The sequence below is a fragment of the Canis aureus genome, chromosome 11 (assembly GCF_053574225.1).
Source record: "Canis aureus isolate CA01 chromosome 11, VMU_Caureus_v.1.0, whole genome shotgun sequence".
NCBI classification, from domain to species: domain Eukaryota; kingdom Metazoa; phylum Chordata; class Mammalia; order Carnivora; family Canidae; genus Canis; species Canis aureus.
Window position 1 is genome coordinate 64,248,911 of NC_135621.1, and position 20,726 is coordinate 64,269,636.

Below are 20,726 nucleotides of genomic sequence, written 5' to 3' on the forward strand. Positions count from 1 at the left end.
GGGACGACTTTGAAATTGTGACCTGAGCCACAAGCAAGAGTCAGACACTCAACTGACTGAGCCACCCAGGCACCCCTTAATATATCCATATGATAAATAATGGCAAAACCATTTTGGTATACTTCACAAAAAGAACCACCTCAAACTGCTGAGAAAATACTAAAATTAGTTTCTGATAATCAGTGTGATTTTTAAGATGTAATTCAGAAGAAACTTAAAGATTAATACTGTTAAAATAAAACTTCCATTTCTACTGTACACATGTAAATGTTTACATTTCCATTATGTAAATAAGATTTCCCAGAACCTACATCTATAAATTATAAAGGAGGAAGAGAATTAATGAACACACATTTGACCTTAACAAAGAACATCCACCTGTAACTACATGAATTAATTTTAAAAGACCCATCCTTCTTGTTGATACATTCATTTTCAATTAAGTTTCATTTAATGTCTCATACTTCTTTGGCAAAAGTGAAGGTATATTTGGACTTGCCTATGGTTCTGCAGTAGAATGCATGCGCTGGATTGTAGTCTCTGCTATTCCCAAATAACCCATTTTTGCTGGTAAAATAACAGGCAGCTTTGTTTTTATTTTATTTTTTATTTTTATATTTTTTAAAATTTTTATTTATTTTATGATAGTCACACAGAGAGACAGAGAGAGAGGCAGAGACACAGGCAGAGGGAGAAGCAGGCTCCATGCATCGGGAGCCCGACGTGGGATTCGATCCCAGGTCTCTAGGATCGCACCCTGGGCCAAAGGCAGGCGCCAAACCGCTGCGCCACCCAGGGATCCCGGCAGCTTTGTTTTTAAAGGGTAATAACATTACTTGGTGATCAGAAGTGGAATTCAAGGAAGACCCCCCAGCAGCTCCAGTACCCACAGAGCCAACTAGACTCATTGCTTTCTTGCTGACCTTGAGGTTTAAGGCTTTGAGTCTTTTAAGAAAAAGTCCCATTTGGGAATTCTTCACATCCTAGGAGGATGACTTACAAGGAGAACATCAACTTTGCCACCCCAAAAGTTCATAAGAAGGAAATCTCTAAAATCATGTAAGATGACATCCATGCTGAAACAACTTTGACCCAGATATAACAAAGAGTATTTACAATGCATAAAAATAAGAAAGTTTCAGAGAAAAATGAGATATCCTAAATCCATTCTGTTCTTACTAATCAAACTGCAAAACAACAGACTCTATAAAAACGTATCAAGAATATAGTTCCATTTTTGAGACTGAAAAAATTCAAACAGAAAGTTTGACAAAATTATTGCTAGATTGCCAACTATTTTTAACGCTAGAAAATGAACTTTTGACATTTGATGAAGATACAAATTTTCTTCTATAAAATATGTTACTAAAAAGTTTTTAAAGTCTGCTGTGTATATGTAAAAAAAGTACATTTATGTTGCTTTGATTGCCCATGTCCAAATAAACGTAACATAATGATAATACAGAAGGAAATTTCAGGTAACACCGTGAAGTCACAAGAAATAAATATTTTTTTTCTTTTTCTTTTTTTTTTTAAATACACTCTATTTTATATTTTTTTCAAATAAACAAATTCCTGGAAATTATACTCTTTAAAAATATGGAGTTGATGGAGATTAAATAGTGTACTTGTAATGAGCACCAGGTGAAAGATGGAATTGCTGAATTACTATATTGTACACCTGAAACTAATATAACACTGTATGTTAACTACAACTAAAAACTTAAACCAATAAAACAAAAAACAGAGTTGAAAAATCTAGAAATTTTTCAAAGTTTAAAGATCGGTGAGAGAACACCTAGGTTTCCTCTGTGAGCCATAATAGTTTGAGGACCACTGCACTCTGCTGGCTCTTGATCTGTCCAGATATTTTGCTAAAAGCACATTCTTAACGTTATTTGACTGGATCAAACACTTTGAAGGCCCCCTTTTTAAATCAAATTACAAAAGTAATGCTTTTGTTTTATACCATGTACATATAAAAATAAATTCATGTGAACATAAGAGATGACCATCTAGCTTCCCAAAGTTATCTCCTATATTTCTTCAAACTCAAGTCAAGCTGAATTAACCCCTCAATTTCCTGGACCTACCCAGTGGTTTCCCATGACTTAATTTTTATTCATATTCTTTTCTAGGACTCAGATATTTCCTTTACTTTTCTACTTAAAAACCTTTATTCTGTATTATGAAAACTGTATCCTCTTCAAAGCCTTTCCTAATCGTGTCAGTGCTATGTGATCTTTCACATCCCTGATGGTATTCCTTTAATGCCACTTTTTTTTTTTAAATGATGAATGGCAAATATCCTGAGCAGCCATTATTTGTGAAAGTACATACAAATTTTGAATAAGGCAGGTTTCTGAATAATTACCTGCTGAAAAAAATGAATTAAATTGTCCATTCTTAAAAAATACATAAATAATTCTTAAGATCAGGATTGAGTCTTAATCATCAGTTTGTTAAATATATATTTGTTGCTACATACCATGCAATGTAGTAGAGATTAGAATGGGGTTTGTGTGTGTGTGTATTTTAAAGATTTTATTTATTTATTTATTCATGAAAGAGAGAAAGAGGCAGAGACACAGGCAGAGGGAGAAGCAGGCTCCACGCAGGAAGCCCGATGCAGGATTCAATCCCGGGACCCCAAGATCGCACCCCTGGGCCAAAGTCAGGCGCTAAACTGCCGAGCCACCCAAGGTCCCCGGGGTTTATATTTTTAAAAGGGAATTAGAAAACTGGAGAAAGAGGAAAAGTGAACAAGGGAGGAAGAGAGCATGACGAGAAAGAAAAAGCAGTAGAAGCAGTGGTGATGGCGGTGACAGAGACTGTATTTAGCTTGCAGGGCCTAAAATATTTACTAGAAGGCTCTTTAAGAGAAAATCCTCATTCCTGAACCACAGTAAATTCTCAGAAAATTTTAAGAATTCTTAAATAATAAAGTAAAATCATTAAAGTAGAAAATACATTTTAAATACCTAGAAGATAAGGAAAACTTTTTTCTTTTTTTTTAAGATTTTATTTATTTATTCACGGCAGAGAGACAGAGGCAGAGGGAGAAACAGGCTTCATGCGGGTAACCCAATGTGGGACTCGATCCCAGGTCTCCAGGATCACACCCCAGGCTGAAGGTGGCGCTAAACCACTGAGCCACAGGGGCTGCCCAGGAAAACTTTTCTTAATATTACACCAAACCAACTGCTTTAAACACCTCCACTTGCATATACATTTCATATTTAATGTGTCCAAAATAGATCTGATTCTGACACTCCTACCTCTCCTCAAAACTGATCTATCCTATATATATCCTATATCCTGATATATCCTATATATTCTATAAATGGAATTATCATTCACTCAATTTCTTAGGCTTAAAATGGAGTCTTTCTCTCCCACTTCACAATCCTATCCAAATTTGCAGTCTATGAGCTCTACCTTCGTCAATAAACATCCCAAATCCAAGCGCGTTTTCACCATCATCCCTCTCCAGAACCACTCCAAACTTCCTAGCTAGATTCCCAACACATTTGCCCTCCTAGCTTTCTACCCAGAGTCTAGATCAGAGAAAAGATTACACAAAATAATGGTTTTCAAACACCTGCAAAGAAGCTCAACCTTACTCATATTACAAAAAATAAAACAAACCTGGGAGAATCTTTTTTACCTACTGTACTGGCAGAAATGAAATATCTGATAATTATAATGGGTTGGTAAGAATGTGAAGAAATAGGCACTCACCTATATATAGTATAGGTGGAACCATAAACTGGCTCAGTATTCATTGAAAGCAACATCGTTGTATCAACCAAAGTCAACAAGATACATACCCTGTGAACCAGCAATTCTACTTCAGAATCTTTTCCTACAGACTTTCCAAGTGACCAGATACATAAACATCTTCAGTGCAATATCACTTATAAGAGTGTAAGACAACTTCCATCATTAGGAGCTAGTTAGATATATATGTGTGTGTATAGATATACATACAAAGAGTATTATGTGGTTGCCAAAAAAGAATAAATTAACTATATATGGTATATACTGATAAGAAGACTCTAAGATAGGTGAAAAAAGCAAACCATAGAGCCATGTATCTAGAATTTTAACATCTATAGCCAGTATTGCATAGTGGTTAGAAGCTCGGCTAAGTGAAGTGTATGGGTAACTTCAGTGAGGCAAGTTGCTGAACCTGTCTATGCCTTAATTTCATCATTTGTCAAAACAGAGTCTAATAACATCTACCTTATAAGGGCTCAAAACTTTGATAAGATTATTATCTGTATAATAAACAAAACGGAAGAAAAAAATAAGTGGTCTTTAAAAAACACAGATAAGCAAAAAAGAATTCTGGAAATGAGAGAAAAAGAATAAATTCTCTTTCATATTTCCAAAATGCAGAATTTTACAAATGAGGAAAAAAATGACAAAAGATACATAGACATCGATTATAAGCAGAAAATTCACAACATGAATAGACAGTACATACAGAAAAAGACACTCATCTTCAACAGTAACTGAAGATATAAAACTAAAGCAACAGTGAGACTTGACAGACTTTGCATGTAAGCAATGTCTCAGATATCCCCTTCATATGTGGGAGTATCTGAGAAAAAGACACTAGAAACATTCGAAAATAGTGCAGCTGGGAGAATAAGAAGATATAGCCTTTTGTAAACTAATGAATTAAGATCAAAATGAATCAAATTTATTTTAAGAATAGGAATATATAATGGGAAAGGTATGCAATGAGGTTGTTTCTCGCAGTTGCATTTTTTTTTTTTGGAAAAGGAATAACAACATAAATGTCAATAAAAAAATTGTTTCCCTCTTTATGTATCTAATTTTTTAAAATATATTTTTAGCGTATTCACTTTTTAAAATAAAGACAGCAGATCACAGAATGGTATTTAATATAAATGATATACTTGAGCATTTAATATGTCCATGGAAACTTCTGGAAGGCCATTCATCCATCACCTAAGCATCATGGGAAATCAAACATATATATGGGGATCTCCCCTTTGCACTATTGAAAAACTTTTTTTTTTTTTACAATGATTTTCACATCATAATGTTATCAAAGAAATCAGCATTATTTTAGAATAAAAGTTATATACTAGCTTATGTAAGATAATACTTCAACCAGTAAAACTAGATCAAATTATTCCCAGTGAGTATAGGAAAAATTTAAAAAGGACCTAGAAAAATAGCCTAAGAAGGGACTTTGTCAAATAGGGGAAGTAGTATAGAATAAGACAGTAAGACTGTCACCTTAAATTTATCTTCAGAATCCCTAACTCTATGCTCATGAGGACTATCCCATCCTCCTGGTTTTTCCTGAGTTTCTTACCACAAATAGTAACCTCAAGTAAATAATCCTCCAAACCAAAACTCCCTCCCTTGATGCAGGCAATGACAAAACTGCTAATGGCAGAGTAAATAACTTAATCTAAAGAGTAATCAGACTTTTGTGGGTATAGTCATCAGATTTTATCAAATAATAGATTTTATGTCAAATGGGCTTCTAAAATATGAAACCAGTAAGAGAGGTACTCTAATGACTACTTATTAATTCTGAATATTATTAATTCAAAATATTCAACCCTACAGCAATTGGAGTAGAGGTTACCTTTCTGTGTACAAGTCATAGGATTTGTTTCTGCATGCTAAATATAAGCTTAGCATTTATATTTTATTCAATGTTCAACTTTTCCTACCCACAATAAAACTCTAGCAAGTTTTATGTTTGCATGTTTAAGAAAATTTAATATAGCCACATAAATTCAACAATAAATATTCAACCATATTTCATATAAACATTTGAATTTCTTAATACCTACCTGTCCTTCTCTTGAAAATTTAAAGGGTGGTTTGTGTTTAATAACACTTGTTGCAAGCCTAAGGAGTCCTGTAAGCCCATCATCTTCTATATTACCATCTTGATGATCAAGGATTTCCCTGCTACAAAAAGGAACACAAACAAAACAGATAGTTCACATAATTATGTCCTTTATCTTTCCTCAATGATATAAATGTCAACTTCACATCAAATTTTACCTTCGAATACAGTCAGCCAAATGTCGTGCCAAAGCATCTAAGTCGAGGAGTGTGGTCTTAATACAAAGAGAAAATATAAAATTCAAATATAGATTTTTGTGTTTAATAGCCAGAGATTACTAAAACAAAAAACATCCTTCCTTTGTAAATAGTAAGAATTTGGTTCTCCCGAATTCATTAGAATACTAATTAAATTATAAATAATACTCTTATAAGTCACTCTTATAAATAATGTCAATTAATATAATTATAAACACATCATTGACAGTCCTTCCAAAGAGAATCCATGGAATGTCAGTAACAAATTATGATAGTCATAGTAATGTATGGAGAAGATACAAAGGTTTATTGTTTTATTTTCTAGCAATTTTATTGACATATAATCCACAATACCAGTTAATTTGCCCATGAAGGCCTGTTTTTACCACCACCTTTTATAAATGGGCTTTAAAAATAAATTTAAAGGGCTAAGTGGCTCCGTCAGTTAAGCATATTCTTAGGGTTGTGAGATTAAGCCCTGAGCCAGCTTTGAGCTGGGCATGAAGCCTGCTTAAAACTGTCTCTCTTTCCCCCTCTCTCTGCCCCTCCCCCCACTGTACCCTACCTCAAACGCTCTCACTCTCAAAAAAATAAATTTAAAGGTTTTAGAAAATTTTAATTTTCATTATAACTGAGCAACAAAATTAAAACACTTCACACACACACACACACACAAAACTTAAAAGGATTCTCAAGAAACTCAGATCTCTAAGAAAAAATTATGCTGACTGGCAACCAAGAAATATTAGATTCCAACTTCAAATGGGCAACCCCAGGTTAAATAAAGAAATCAATGTTTATCTGATTGATATGAATAATCAAGTTAAAACACATTCAGTATTTCTAATTATTTCTCAAATGAAAAGTATTTTAAGAATTCAATGTACCCTGCTCCTTAAAAGTAGAAAGTGGAAATATTATAGGATTTTTTAAAAATGCAAAGTGTATATAAAATGTACATGGATTAAAATACACTTTTTAAGACTTTTTAAGTTATCTTTCCACCCATTGTGGGGCTTGAATTTACAACCCCAAGATTAAGAGTCACATGCTGTACTGACTGAGCCCGGCAGCCACTCTTGGGTTAAAATACATTTAAAAGAGAGAAAATGTTTCATAAATATTTAAATGTATCTTCTTAAAAGTGTTTCTCACTTTCTGAGAACACTTAAGATGTATTTTAGCTTACTCAATTTATGGAGAAGAGACTTACAAAGCAATTCTGTCTTTGAAATTAACTTGTTTTAAGCATCTGTTTAAAACTATTTTAGTTTAAGAAAATTAGATGAGTAAACTAATATTTTTTTAACCTTAAAATAAATTCTCTTTGAATTGCAATTTTATTTTGCACACAAAACTCCAAACCCACATGCTATTACAGAACACTGTATATTTACATCTAAAGTCTAAATTTTACATTCCAAGTCACATTTTATATCTACAAATCTTACTCAGAAGAAATAGAAAATTACTTATAGGTACCAGATGAAGATATTTCAACAAAGGACAAAGTAAAAAAGAAAAAAGAATTCGGGCAAAACAAAAATGTCCAACTACAATAAATAATTAAGGCATTTTCAACTCTTATAGAATGATAAAAATGCCCTTAAAAATAAGGACTTCTATAAAGTCTTTAACATATATTTATCATGTTGGATGGATCATGCACACTTTAAGGTATAATTTTCTGAACGTACCTGACTAGCATCCTTTATATGTATGTTGTCAACTAATTTGCACAACAACCAAAAATACTCTTTACATCCAGGTTTTAACATTGGTTCTTCTTCATAATCATCTATCTATTAAAAAGAATTAAACTTCGTGAAAACATTTTAAAAAGGATAACTTAAAATCACAATACAAAACGACAGACCTTATGAAAAATTAAATCCATGTAAAAACAGTATTCAAAATTTAACAAAAAATGGAAAGAACACTCTTAACTTCTGTAAAATTAGAATAACGAGATCAAAAAGGGAAGAGTATAAGAACTTTCAGAAAAACATTACCCTTGAATTTCTTATAACCTACTTGAAAAAATTATATAAATAACATTAAATAATGTATTATGAACTAAAAATTCAATGAAAATGTGTCAACAAAAGAAACCTACAAAAGATAAGCATGAATAAATCTACCCATATGCAATGGTTTATTATAGTTTTAAAATCTAAAACATAAAAAACACCTTATATATATATATATATATATATATATCTTACAGACTTGATGACAAGTAAATATGAAGGAGGAAAATAGTAAATCCTACAATGCAGGGATCTCTGGGTGGCGCAGTGGTTTAGCGCCTGCCTTTGGCCCAGGGCGCGATCCTGGAGACCCAGGATCGAATCCCACGTCGGGCCCCCGGTGCATGGAGCCTGCTTCTTCCTCTGTCTATGTCTCTGCCTCTCTCTCTCTCTCTCTGTGACTATCATAAATAAATAAAATTTTTTAAAAAATCCTACAATGCATCGTATTTCTGGGGTTAGTAAATGAGCTCTGAGTTTTTTATGTTGTAAAAGGCCTTTTTACAAGGCCAGTATATACCCTGGATAAGGAAAGGAAATTCAAAATTTAGGACATCAATAAAGATTAAAAAAAAAAAAAGAAATCTATGTGACTGAAGGAGAAGAAAGCTACATTTATGTTTTTATCATTTGATTATAGTAAGAACAAATGCTATCTCCAAAACACAATATCCAAAGGAGACCCCAAAGAGCTGAAATCAAAGAACATAGATTCCATTCCCAGGTGTAACATGGACACAGTATGTCCACAATACTGTCACTTTAAAAACTGTATAACTATCCTCTTGGTAAAAACTACATACAGTACACAAGTACTCAAAATTACTGCGAGTATATAATACAATGATAAAAACGTGGAGGCAAGAAAATTGCAGAAATAGGTGGCTCAAGTTGTGATCCCAGGCAGTCCTGGGATCAAGTCCCACATCAGGCTCCCTGCAGGGACTCTGCTTTTCCTTCGGCCTAGGTCTCTGCCTCTCCCTCTGTGTCTCTTGTGAATAAGTAAAATAAAAAAAAAAAAAAAAAAAAAAGAAAGAAAAGAAAAGAAAGAAAAAGAAAAAGAAAAAGAAGAAGAAAAAAGAGCCTCTCCTAAACACAGTAAAATCTTACCCTGATAGGTTTTAGTGCTTGAGCATCAGGAAGAAATTTCAATAGTGTTGAAGCAGCCAATAGCAGAAAAGAGCGATTGATTGAGTCTCCTCCATCCAGCCCTGACAGAGATAACTTATAAAGACCATTGCAAGACTCATGACGGACTGCGGTCTAGATGAAAAAAGCAAGTTCCAAAGATTGAGTTAACTTTTAAAAAGTTAATCTTAAAATCAATTGTCAGCTGAAATAATGTTAGATGGTTTCTTTAATATTTCTTAAATGCAAAGTTCTGATCACATACTAATGCACATAAATATTATCAAATAAAGTACCCCCAACGTATATAGTGCTTTGTATAAACATGTTAGAAATTCCCAAATGTGGACATGAAAAACACCAAATAAATGTAACAATAACAAATACAAAAGGGACAAAGGAGAGGATATTCATAATCATTTATTTATAAACTAAATAAAAAGATAAAATATTTGCAGAACAAGAAGCAATTTAGAAAGTACTTATACCAAAACATTTTAGTTTCTAAGGGACTTGCCCAAATGTCACAATCACTGCCTGTGACACAGCCAGAACAAGAATATATATGCATTCAATTCAGAGTTTAAGTATATTAAGACAGGACTGTCTTAAAAAGATGTAACTATTTTGACTATTGTGGTTAAGTGTTTTTAGCAAGAGTATGTTTCTACTATTTCATTTAGGAATATAGTGTAATATCAAGATGCAGTTAGTGACAATTATACTGACCTTCAGTGTTTACATTGGAATCAAAATATACTTGACTTATTTTTATTATCTCTTGTGTCTAAGGACACACTGCAATTAAATAGAAAAAGGAAAAGAAGCTTCTTCTAAAATATAAATTACCAAAATAAACTCTAGCTCTTCCCAGAAAATGTTCACAACTCCAAAGCAAAATAATCAAAATTTTATTTCAGAAAAAGAAAAATATGAATGCTATAGACTTTTAACATTCAGTTTTTTCATTTTTAAAATTATTTAAAATTCGATTAATTAACATAAAACGTATTAGTGGTTTCAAAGATAGAGGTCAATGATTCATCAGTCTTATATGATACCCAGTGCTCCTTATATCACATGCTTCGCTAATGTCCATCACCCAATTACTCCATTTCCACACCCCTCTCCCCTCCAGCAAACTTCAGTTTGTTTCCTATGGTTAAGAGCCTCCTAATGTTCACATTTAAGTCTACATAGTTTCAAAACACTCAAGATCTTAAAGTGTTTAATAAGTACATCCCAGATAATGGGATATACTTATGGAATTATGTCCATTTGTTTCCATTAGCTCTTTAATTATCAATGCTAATAATTTAAAAAATAAGAAGAGTAATAGTACTGATTTTCAGTGTTTATCTTACCTCAGGAATAAGGAGAGTCAATTTCTTTAACCAATCTTGTAAATGGTCACTATCAGCAAGGCTAGATTTCACTAAAGAACAGCAATGCGCCCAACTCACCAAGAGCCACATTGAATAATGTGAAACTAAAGAGAAGTTAGAAAAAAAATATGACTGTAAGGCCTGTGCTGTAAAGAAAACACAATGTTCATTATTAAAGATTACCTAGTTAAACAAATTTTTGTCTATTAAAAATTAGCTTTGTGGAACCCTTACTTACCTTCATGCCTAGACCTGTGATCGGACTGAGCTTTCAAAACTCTGTAAAAGGGAAAAAAACAAACAAACAAACAAAAAAAAAAACAAACCACCACTCATTAATTTCAGCAATAAAATATAAAGGACTCAATTTATTACCAAACATCCCTTTAAAATTTATACAATGTACCCTTAACAAAAAAGAATAAATTAAGAAAAATATTTGTTCCTACGGTCTTTATCTTTTAACGAAACATGGAAAAAAAATTATTACAGACCACTGCATATGACTGTTCAGATTTAATGAACAAAATCTAAGTGAATACAGTATTGACTGAAATAACTGAACCCTCAAGAAGTGCTCATGATGGAGCACCTGGGTGGCTCAGTCAGTCAAGCATCTGACTCAATTTCAGCTCAGATCCTGATCTCAAAGTCATGAGATTGAGCCCTGCATTGGGCTCTGTGTTCAGCCTGGAGTCAGCTTGTCCCTCTCTCTCTACTCCTCCCCCTACTCTCTCATGCGCGTGTGCTTTCTTTCTCGCATACAAATAAATAAAATCTTTAAAAAGAAGAAAAGAAGTGCCCATGATTTAGTTACTAAAGAGACGCAATATTACAAATAGAAAGGTTATAATGGTTTAGATTCTAAATTTCAGACTTCTAATTTAAAAAAGAAAAATCCTACACTGACATACAATGCCCTTCCTTTAGTATTGTTAATGCAAATTTCTATCAGAAGGTTAAAAGCCAGTTACTAAAAAGTAGAGAAAACTAATTTAATTCTGTATTATTTTACATCAATTTTTCTCCACACATTTAGTTACTCAGTGGAAAATGTATTACTTCAATTTAAACAAAAGTATTAAAAACTTTCATTTTAACAAAACCAGTAAGTGAGAATTATTTGTCTTACAAATAAATTCCGTTTAAAAAAAGAAAAGCACTGATTCCTTGCATCCTTATTTTGTTATAATTAACAAAACACCTTTCAAAATCTCAGAAAGCAACATTCACCCACATTATTGATTTACACTTAAAAGTACTGGGGCACCTGGGCAGTGCAGTTAAGCACCCCATTCTTGGTTTCAGCTCAGGTCGTGATCTCAGGGTTGTGAGATAGGAGTCCTGCCTCAGGGCTCTACCCTCAACATTGAGTCTGTTTAAGATTCTCTCTCCCTCTCCTTTTCCTCCTTCCCCCTAAGTTCACATGCACATGTACTCTCTCAAATCTTTAAAAAAATAAAAAGTACCAAGAAGTTAAAACTTATAAATCACATTATCTGTTCATATTTCATGTTTAATTATTATCATATTGGTATAACCAACTTTACCAAAAGCAACCTACCCATCCACCTTTTAAATATGTAGCATTAGAAAATTTTTGATGGGGCATCTGGGTGACTCAGTCAGTTAAGCATCTGTCTTTGGCTTGGGTCATCATCCCAGGGTCCTGGGATGCAGCCTAGAGCCTAGAGCCCCACTCCCTGCTTAGCAGGGAGTCTACTTCTCCCTTTTCCCCTGCCCCCAGCCTGAGTTCTCATGCTCGCTCTCAAATAAACAATCTTTTTCTTAAAAAAAAAAAAAAAAAAAAGATTTTTGATAACAGGCAAGAAGTTTGTTCTAGCTGCCTTAATTTATATAAACTTATTAGCACCTTATGAACTCAAGGTGGGAGCCTAAGAAAAGGTAACAGTGCATGAACAGGCACAGATTAAGAAATACAGGGATGGGGGTAAAAGAAGGGGGCTTACATTACAAAGATTATAAAAAGTTAGAATGGAACTGGAAGAATGAAAACAAGAACAGCCACAGAGTGAACCAGCAGCTGGTATCAAACCTGCATGTTTATTTTTCCTTGTGTAACATTAACAAAGTGAACATTCCTTAATTCTCAAGAAATAAAAGCAAACTAAAAGTTACTGAATGGTTTTAGTACTTCAATATATTGTGGTACGTGGGATAATGAGCTAGTGCGTGTGTTAGTGAGGACACAGAGGAGGAGTTAAATATGATTTAACTGGAGAGTTAATTGGTGGCTGGGTATAAAATATATTTTATCATACAAATCAAAGACATGTTTACAGTACTTTCTTCCTTTCTATACGTTGTCCATTCCTAAGTTTTACAAACAATGAGATAAGGTATCTGGCACTAAAAATATAATGGTGAGCAAAATGAGATACAGTTCATATAGAATTTAGAGTCAAGTGGGGTAAAGCAGATATTGATCAAGTAAAGAATGTGAATTCAACTGAGATGGAGTCAAAAGAAAGGTAAATTACAAAAGAAATAATCTTAAAATAATCATGCTATTTACATTCAACCACTGCTTATGAAGGTGACTTTTAAAAGCATCTAAAAACAGCGATTAGCCACAAATACGGTTAAGCACTTTCAAACGTGTTTACATCAGCTTTATAAATCATTTGAGTACAATGGCAAATTTCAGCCCAACAAAGCAGCAACAGAATACTTAGAAATTAATTTTACATTCTTTAACATAGCTTATGTGATTATCTAAGGCCCCCATGTATAGTCAGGTCCCCATGTATTAGTCAGCAATTATCACGCTTGAATTTCTGTATTAAAATTTCATACATTATGGCAGCCCCGGTGGCGCAGTGGTTTAGCGCCGCCTGCAGCCAAGGGTGTGATCCTGGAGAGCCGGGATCGAGTCCCACATCGGGCTCCTTGCATGGAGCCTGCTTCTCCCTCTGCCTGTGTCTCTCTCTGTGTATCTCTCATGAATGAATAAAATCTTTAAAAAAATTTTTTTTCATACATTATTTTTTAATCTCTACTGTAGCACAAATAAATGGGATATTACATGCTCAAACTATATTCTTACACACACATTTCCAGCTCTGTCCACCAATGGCCCAGAAGCAAGAGAATCTCAGTAGCAGAGTCCACCAAAAATCCGTATTTTTGGAAGTTTCCCACCAACAGGAACTATAGCTTCTTAAAGAAATGGCTGATTTCAGGGCTAAGGTAGGAAACTACACGCCTTGAAGATCTTACAGGGACAGGAAAAAATAAAAAAGGATGACTCCTTTCCGCTCTAAATAATAAGGCTATGTCAAAAGGACATGAACAAGCTTGAGAAGGTCAACTCAGGTATAATTTGAGTAAAGTGAATAGTGATAGTCATGAACTACAACAAATTGAAAAATCCGTGAATTCAAACTGATACTAACTTAAAGGAAGAGAAAGCTCTTCCTTATAACAGAATGTCAACCAATAAACAGAAAAAGAATGCTTAAGAATCAGAAAATCACTACTTTACATTTACTATATTTAATTCAGACAAGAATCACACCAAATGCTAAAAATCAATAAACAAAAGTTTTATGAGAAATCATTTTCCATAGGTCACTTTTAATTAGTAAAAATCAGAAATTTTATTATAGAGAAACCTGCAGGAAACCAAATAAACTAATAAAAATTAGTATAACTAATAATGAGACCAACTGACATCAGCAGGATATACTGGGAAAGACACATTACTTATGGAGTACTCCTGCTAAAAATAAAAATATATCATCTGAATTTAATCACAAAGATAAAAAACATTAGAATTAGAAAACCTAAATTGGAAGATGTTTTATAAAAGAATGGGCGTGAAGTACTTAGAAATGTCAGTATCTTGAGAGAAAGGCTACTGAAGTATCCCTGGTAAAAGGAAATGGAAGAAATAACAACTAAATGCAGTACATGATCCTAGACCAAGGGGAAAAAAAAGTGTCATAAAAAAATATTCATGGGACAATTTGAGTATGGACCATACATTAAATAAACACTATCAGAGCAATATTTAAATTTCTATATTTGAGTCTTTTACTCATTATTAAGAAAATGTCCTGGTATCAAAGTGTTATTGGTAAATGGGCATATCTGAAACTTACTCCCACAGAACTCAGGACAATATGTAAGAAAAAATATGGGCACAGAGACACACAGAAAATGCACACTCATGATATGTAATAAAATTGGCAAAATATTGGTAATATGCAAATGAAGGTGAAAGTATGAGAGTTGAGGTACCCTAACAATTTTTCTGCTAAGCTTTAAATTTTTTCAAAATGAAGTTTTAAAGCACTATATTTTTGGTACAAGTATATACGAAAATTATGTAAAACTTCATACCTAGGAGCCAGATTATCATACGTATAAGCAACAGACATAAGTCGTTGAATCAAACTGGTTCCTTGGACAAGAACAAGAAATACCTTTAAAACAAAAACATTAAAAAAAATCTTTAAATACACTAAAACACAAAAATGCATTTTTACCACAAAACTCCAAATTACTTTGATTTTTATCTATGACAAGATAAGGAATATCATACTGTAAAAATACTAGTATCAGAAAATCAGAATTCTGTAACCAAACTTAGGAACATAAACTTAAAAAAAGAAAATTTACAAATACAAAAGCAAAATTATTCTTTATATTTGATCTACAAATTCTTTATGTCACCCAAGTGAGTGAAAAAAATTTATTACATATGTCAGTGGTTTGTTGGGGTGATGAAGAATGAAACAGTTTTTGCTTTTGAAATAGGGGAAAAAACCCAAGCAGTGGCAGATAATCTCAACCATCCTGAAATAAACAGAGAAAAGAATGAATACAGGGCAAAGATTCTATTTTAAAAACCATTAGGTTCAACATTTAGTTTGCATCCTTTCAAGCTGCTTGATTTTAATACATACTTAATTTTTAGGTTCTGGTTCTTCTATATCATGTTCTATATAAGTTCTATATAATGGGAGAAAATAATTTGCTACTTATATAAATAGAGAATTATAGACTCCTTTCAGCAGATCTCAACTCTTCTGGGCACTAATGTTTTAAGCACTGTTTCCATCCTGGAGATGTGAGTCCAGTGTAGCAGATAACACAGAAAGCACTGTAACACAAGTAATACAATGTGCCACTAGAACAAAGAGAGCAGCAACGAAACCTATCCCTTTCAAGGAAAGCTGTTTAGGCTGGAATCTTAAAGTCTGACCTGGAACTTGAACCTTCTGAAAGGGCTTTATGGGCAACAAATGAAATAATTCATGATAGTCAATTATAAAAAAAATTAGGGTTCTTCCACACTATCTACAGGATATCCAAACTGGATAACTTGTCTCTAGAATTAATATAACAAAAATTTGTTCCCCAAAAGCTTAACATAAATTATGATTATGATAAGTTAATGGAAAAATAAACACCTTTTTGAAACTATAAAAACACTGGCATGTGTGAATAATAATACTATTATTAAAATCTCAAGAGGAAATGACTAAAGTCAAAAGCTTTGAAGTTATTTAATGAGTTAACAGAACACAATTTTAGTTCTTAAATTATAACCTAGGAAGACTATTCTGGAGAAAAAGTAACTGAAACATTACAGCAATGCAAGGTTAAAATAAGTAGTCAACAATATGCAACACTGTAGAACACATTTAGATTACACTGTAGTCCCCACAGTTCTATTTTAATTGTATTAGCTGTAAATGATTTGGAATCCTAGCAGAGGTCACTTGTCCCATTTAATCTCCAAAATTCTGAAAGGGAAATATGAAATATGCATCAGGTTTCAATTTTCACTAGTAGTTTCCAATCTAGGTTTCACTATACTACTTCTCTATCAGAAACAACTCATTACGCTAGTGTTTCTTTCCCAGCTATGAGGTAAAGTGCTAGTCTCAAAAGGTTACAAATGAATAAGAGATCTCACTAGATCCCAGTACAAAGATGGAGCCATTCAAAGGGCAAATATTTGATCATATGAATGACAGAATCCACAGACAAAATTCTAATTATACTGCTGGATGTGCTAGTTTTTGTGCCATTTTTAGTCAGCACTGCATCTACCATTCTACAGAGTTGCTTTGTGAATCTAGGGCTGGTACATCACAAACTAAATTCCTCCTTTGCCAGTTGATTTCCTAGGAGGTTCTGCTAATCTGGGACAGAGATTACTTCCTTGTTTTTTCTATTAACACTGTACCATAGTTAACCCAGGAGAAGCTATTTAGTTTCAGAAATAGTAGCAGAACCCCTTCCTTAGAGGCCTAAACCCCAGGTCAACAAGATCCTTTCTTATAATCTCCTCATTTCTGATATTCCCAACCTTTTTCTGTATGTTCCTTAAACCCCAGGAGTGGTGAATGGTTACCTGTCTGGGTTACCTCAGTATTTTCTTTTTATATGTTTAGACCTCCAATGCAGACATGTGAAACCAAATCTTTATTTTAAATCTCTTCTGTTGAAACATCTGTGTGGTTATTTCCCTAGGCTCTCACAAATTCAGTATATAAATTACTGAGTGTAAATGATTAAATCCTACAGTTAGAGAACATTAGAATAGCATACAATTCATTCCTGCAATTTGGATAATGAACTAAAAAATATTACTATTTCATAATTACTACTGGATTAAAAAATGAAGGTATCACTTTAGCTGTTAAGTCATATGTGGTAATCTAGAATTGCATTTCTTATGCATTACCATATTCTTAACTTTGTAAAACACAAATAGAATTCATTACTACAATTTAATGGTAACTTCTGTACTTTACCTCTGTTAATCTTGGTATATGAAGACCCTTGGCATGATCACCAGCAGCCTTTCTTGATTTACCAGGCCAAGTTCTTTTCCTATGGCTTTCTGCTATACCAGACCAGGCAAAGACATCATGATAAGCTAAATCCAAATCGGATGGATCTACTGCAAACTGGCATATTAACTTCAGCAAGCAAGCAAGACAGTCTAGCTGCCACTGTGGATAAGAAGAAAACGTCATTTCCCTATTTTGATTAATTTAACATGGCCACTATACAACCTGAAACTAAAAGTAGAAAGTAAAAATAATTACAGCTAGTACTTTATCTATGTGCTAAAGAAGTTTTACTACTTATGTATTCTGTTGAGTAACAATCCAATCTTATAAAAATGACAAAAAATATCTAGATACTAAGAGGTAAAGAAAACATCCAAATGTCATCTGATCTACTGCTCAGATTGTAGTATAATTTTTTTAATTACTAAAATGTAAACAAAAATGTAATTTACCCCAACATGAATTAAGAGACAAAGTATTTATAGTTGTTTCTCTAGCCAAGTAGAGAATATAATCCAATATTTTGGAAGCCAAAGCAATTCTCAAGAATTCTAAAAAAATAACTGAAAATTTTGTACTTTACATAAGTACATTTAAAATAAAAGAAATATTTGGTATAATATTTAGTTTGAAATTTTCATTTCTGATTTAAAGATCTACCTTAAAATTTTAAAAACATGTCAAGTAAATTGATATAATTCTTGTGCAAGATGAGAGTTTCACAGTATTCTCTTCAACAGTTATTTTCCTATCTTCCTAATCTCACTGCCAAATTGTGTAATAGCTATACCAATATACCTCGGAAGGGAATTCAGCAATTCAGATTTTCAAGAAAGTTACAAAGAAATTTCAGTAAGATCAGTCCTTTCAACAAATGGTGGTAGAAAACTGAATAGTAGCCATATTTAAAAAAAAAAGAAACAGACAAAAAACCCCACCAAACCCTCAACCTCACTCTACATATACAAATACATATACAGTGAGAATGGGGAAAATTAACAAGGCAGGAAACCAAAAATGTTGGAGAGGATGCGGAGAAAAGGGAACCCTCTTACACTGTTGGTGGGAATGTGAACTGGTGCAGCCACTCTGGAAAACTGTGTGGAGGTTCCTCAAAGAGTTAAAAATAGACCTGCCCTACGACCCAGCAATTGCACTGTTGGGGATTTACCCCAAAGATACAGCTGCAATGAAACGCAGGGACACCTGCACCCCAATGTTTATAGCAGCAATGGCCACGATAGCCAAGCTGTGGAAGGAGCCTCGGTGTCCATCGAAAGATGAATGGATAAAGAAGATGTGGTTTATGTATACAATGGAATATTACTCAGCTATTAGAAATGACAAATATCCACCATTTGCTTCAACGTGGATGGAACTGGAGGGTATTATGCTGAGTGAAGTAAGTCAATCAGAGAAGGACAAACATTATATGTTCTCATTCATTTGGGGAATATAAATAATAGTGAAAGGGAATATAAGGGAAGGGAGAAGAAATGTGTGGGAAATATCAGAAAGGGAGACAGAACGTAAAGACTGCTAACTCTGGGAAACGAACTAGGGGTGGTAGAAGGGGAGGAGGGCGGGGGGTGGGAGTGAATGGGTGACGGGCACTGGGGGGTTTTTCTGTATGTTGGTAAATTGAACACCAATAAAAAATAAATTTAAAAAAATTGACTCAAAATGCATCATAGAACTAAATGAAAATGGTAACTATAAAACTTAAGAAAAACAGGAGAAAAATCCTTGTGGACTTCAAAGATTTCTTAGATAGGATACAAACTCTGTTAAAATTAAAAACTTCTCTGCTTAATAGACACTGTCAAAATAATGAAAAAGGCAGCCACAGATTGCAAATATTACTATACACACACCTAGCAGAAAAATTTGTCTAAACTGATGAAAGAAAAAAAAAATCCTCTTTACTAAGATCAGAAGGAAAGGAAGGGGTGGGGGGCCTAAAGATAAGTATAGATGCTTCATTAAAAAAACGTGGTCACTATGAAACTTGTGAGATGCACTGAGAAGGAGACTTAGTGGAGGAAATTTATAGCTAAAAATGCTTAAAAAAAAAAAACCCTCAAATCAACAACCTAGCTTTCCCACTTAAGAACTAGAAAAAGAACAAGCTAAATCCAAGCTAGCAGAAAGGAAATAATAAAGTACAGAGTTGAAAACAGAACAGAAAAACAAGAAAATCACTGTAAATAAAAGTTTGTTCTTTGAAAACAAAACTGACAAACCTTAGCCTAAGAGAACTAAAAAAAAGGAAGAGTGAGGGACGTCTGAGTGATCAGCGGTTGAGCATCTGCCTTAGGATTAGGTCGTGATCCTGGGGTCCTGGGATCTAGTCCCACATCAGGCTCCCTGTGTGGAGCCTGCTTCTCTCTCTGCCTATGTCTCTGCCTCTCGCTCTGTCTCTCATGAATAAATAAATAAATAAATAAAATCTTTAAAAAAGAGTGAAATTACTAACATCAGAAATAAAAGGAGGAATTTTTCTGCCAAATCAACAGAAATAAAAAGGATTTCAGAAGAGTACTTTAAACAACTATAAACCAAAAAGCTGGAAAACCTACATGAAATGGACAAAGTTCTAAAAACACAAAATAAAAGCTCAATCATGAAGAAATAGAAACTCTGAATAGATCTATAATTAAAAATCTCCCAACAAAAAAAGACCTGACAGCTTCATTAGTAAATTCTACCAAACATTTAAAAAACTAATGCCAAGCCTTACCAAATTCTCTAAGAAGGGAACACTCCCAACTCATTCTATGCAGCCAGCATAACCCTGTATCAAAGCCAGACTGAGATACTACAGAAAAACTACAGACGAATATCCCTTATGAACAATGATGCAAAAATCCTTGAAAAAACATAAACAGGATCTAGCAGCATATCAAAAGGATTATACAACATGATTAACTGGGATTTGTTCTCGGAATTCAAGAATGGTTCAACATACAAGACTCAATCAATATTCCATAACAAAATGAAGAGAAAGACCACATGATCATTTCAACTGATGCAGAAAAAGCATCTGAAATAATTCAACACTCTTTCTTGATAAAAACACTAAAACAAACAAAAAAAAAACCAAAAAAAACCACACAGAAATAGAAAACTACCTAAACAGAACAAAAGCTACATATGAAAAATTCATAGTGAAAATCATTCAGTTGTGAAGACTAAAAGCTTTTCAACTAAAATAAGGAATAAAGCAAGGACATCTGCTTTCTTAATTTCTA

At 33.4% G+C, this 20,726-nt stretch overlaps 1 protein-coding gene across 3 annotated transcripts in view; it reads right to left on the reverse strand.

The window, feature by feature from the left end:
- USP34 (ubiquitin specific peptidase 34) overlaps positions 1 to 20,726 on the reverse strand; it is a 245,570-nt gene that overhangs the window by 64,359 nt on the left and 160,485 nt on the right. For all 3 annotated transcript variants that reach the window (XM_077915546.1, XM_077915544.1, XM_077915547.1), the window contains exons 34-41: positions 17,434 to 17,634; positions 15,008 to 15,090; positions 10,881 to 10,921; positions 10,622 to 10,746; positions 9,240 to 9,392; positions 7,797 to 7,901; positions 6,061 to 6,116; positions 5,844 to 5,964 (exon numbers count right to left, since the gene is read on the reverse strand). In XM_077915546.1, the coding sequence (XP_077771672.1) occupies positions 5,844 to 5,964; positions 6,061 to 6,116; positions 7,797 to 7,901; positions 9,240 to 9,392; positions 10,622 to 10,746; positions 10,881 to 10,921; positions 15,008 to 15,090; positions 17,434 to 17,634 (885 nt within the window). The remainder of the gene's footprint in view (positions 1 to 5,843; positions 5,965 to 6,060; positions 6,117 to 7,796; positions 7,902 to 9,239; positions 9,393 to 10,621; positions 10,747 to 10,880; positions 10,922 to 15,007; positions 15,091 to 17,433; positions 17,635 to 20,726) is intronic.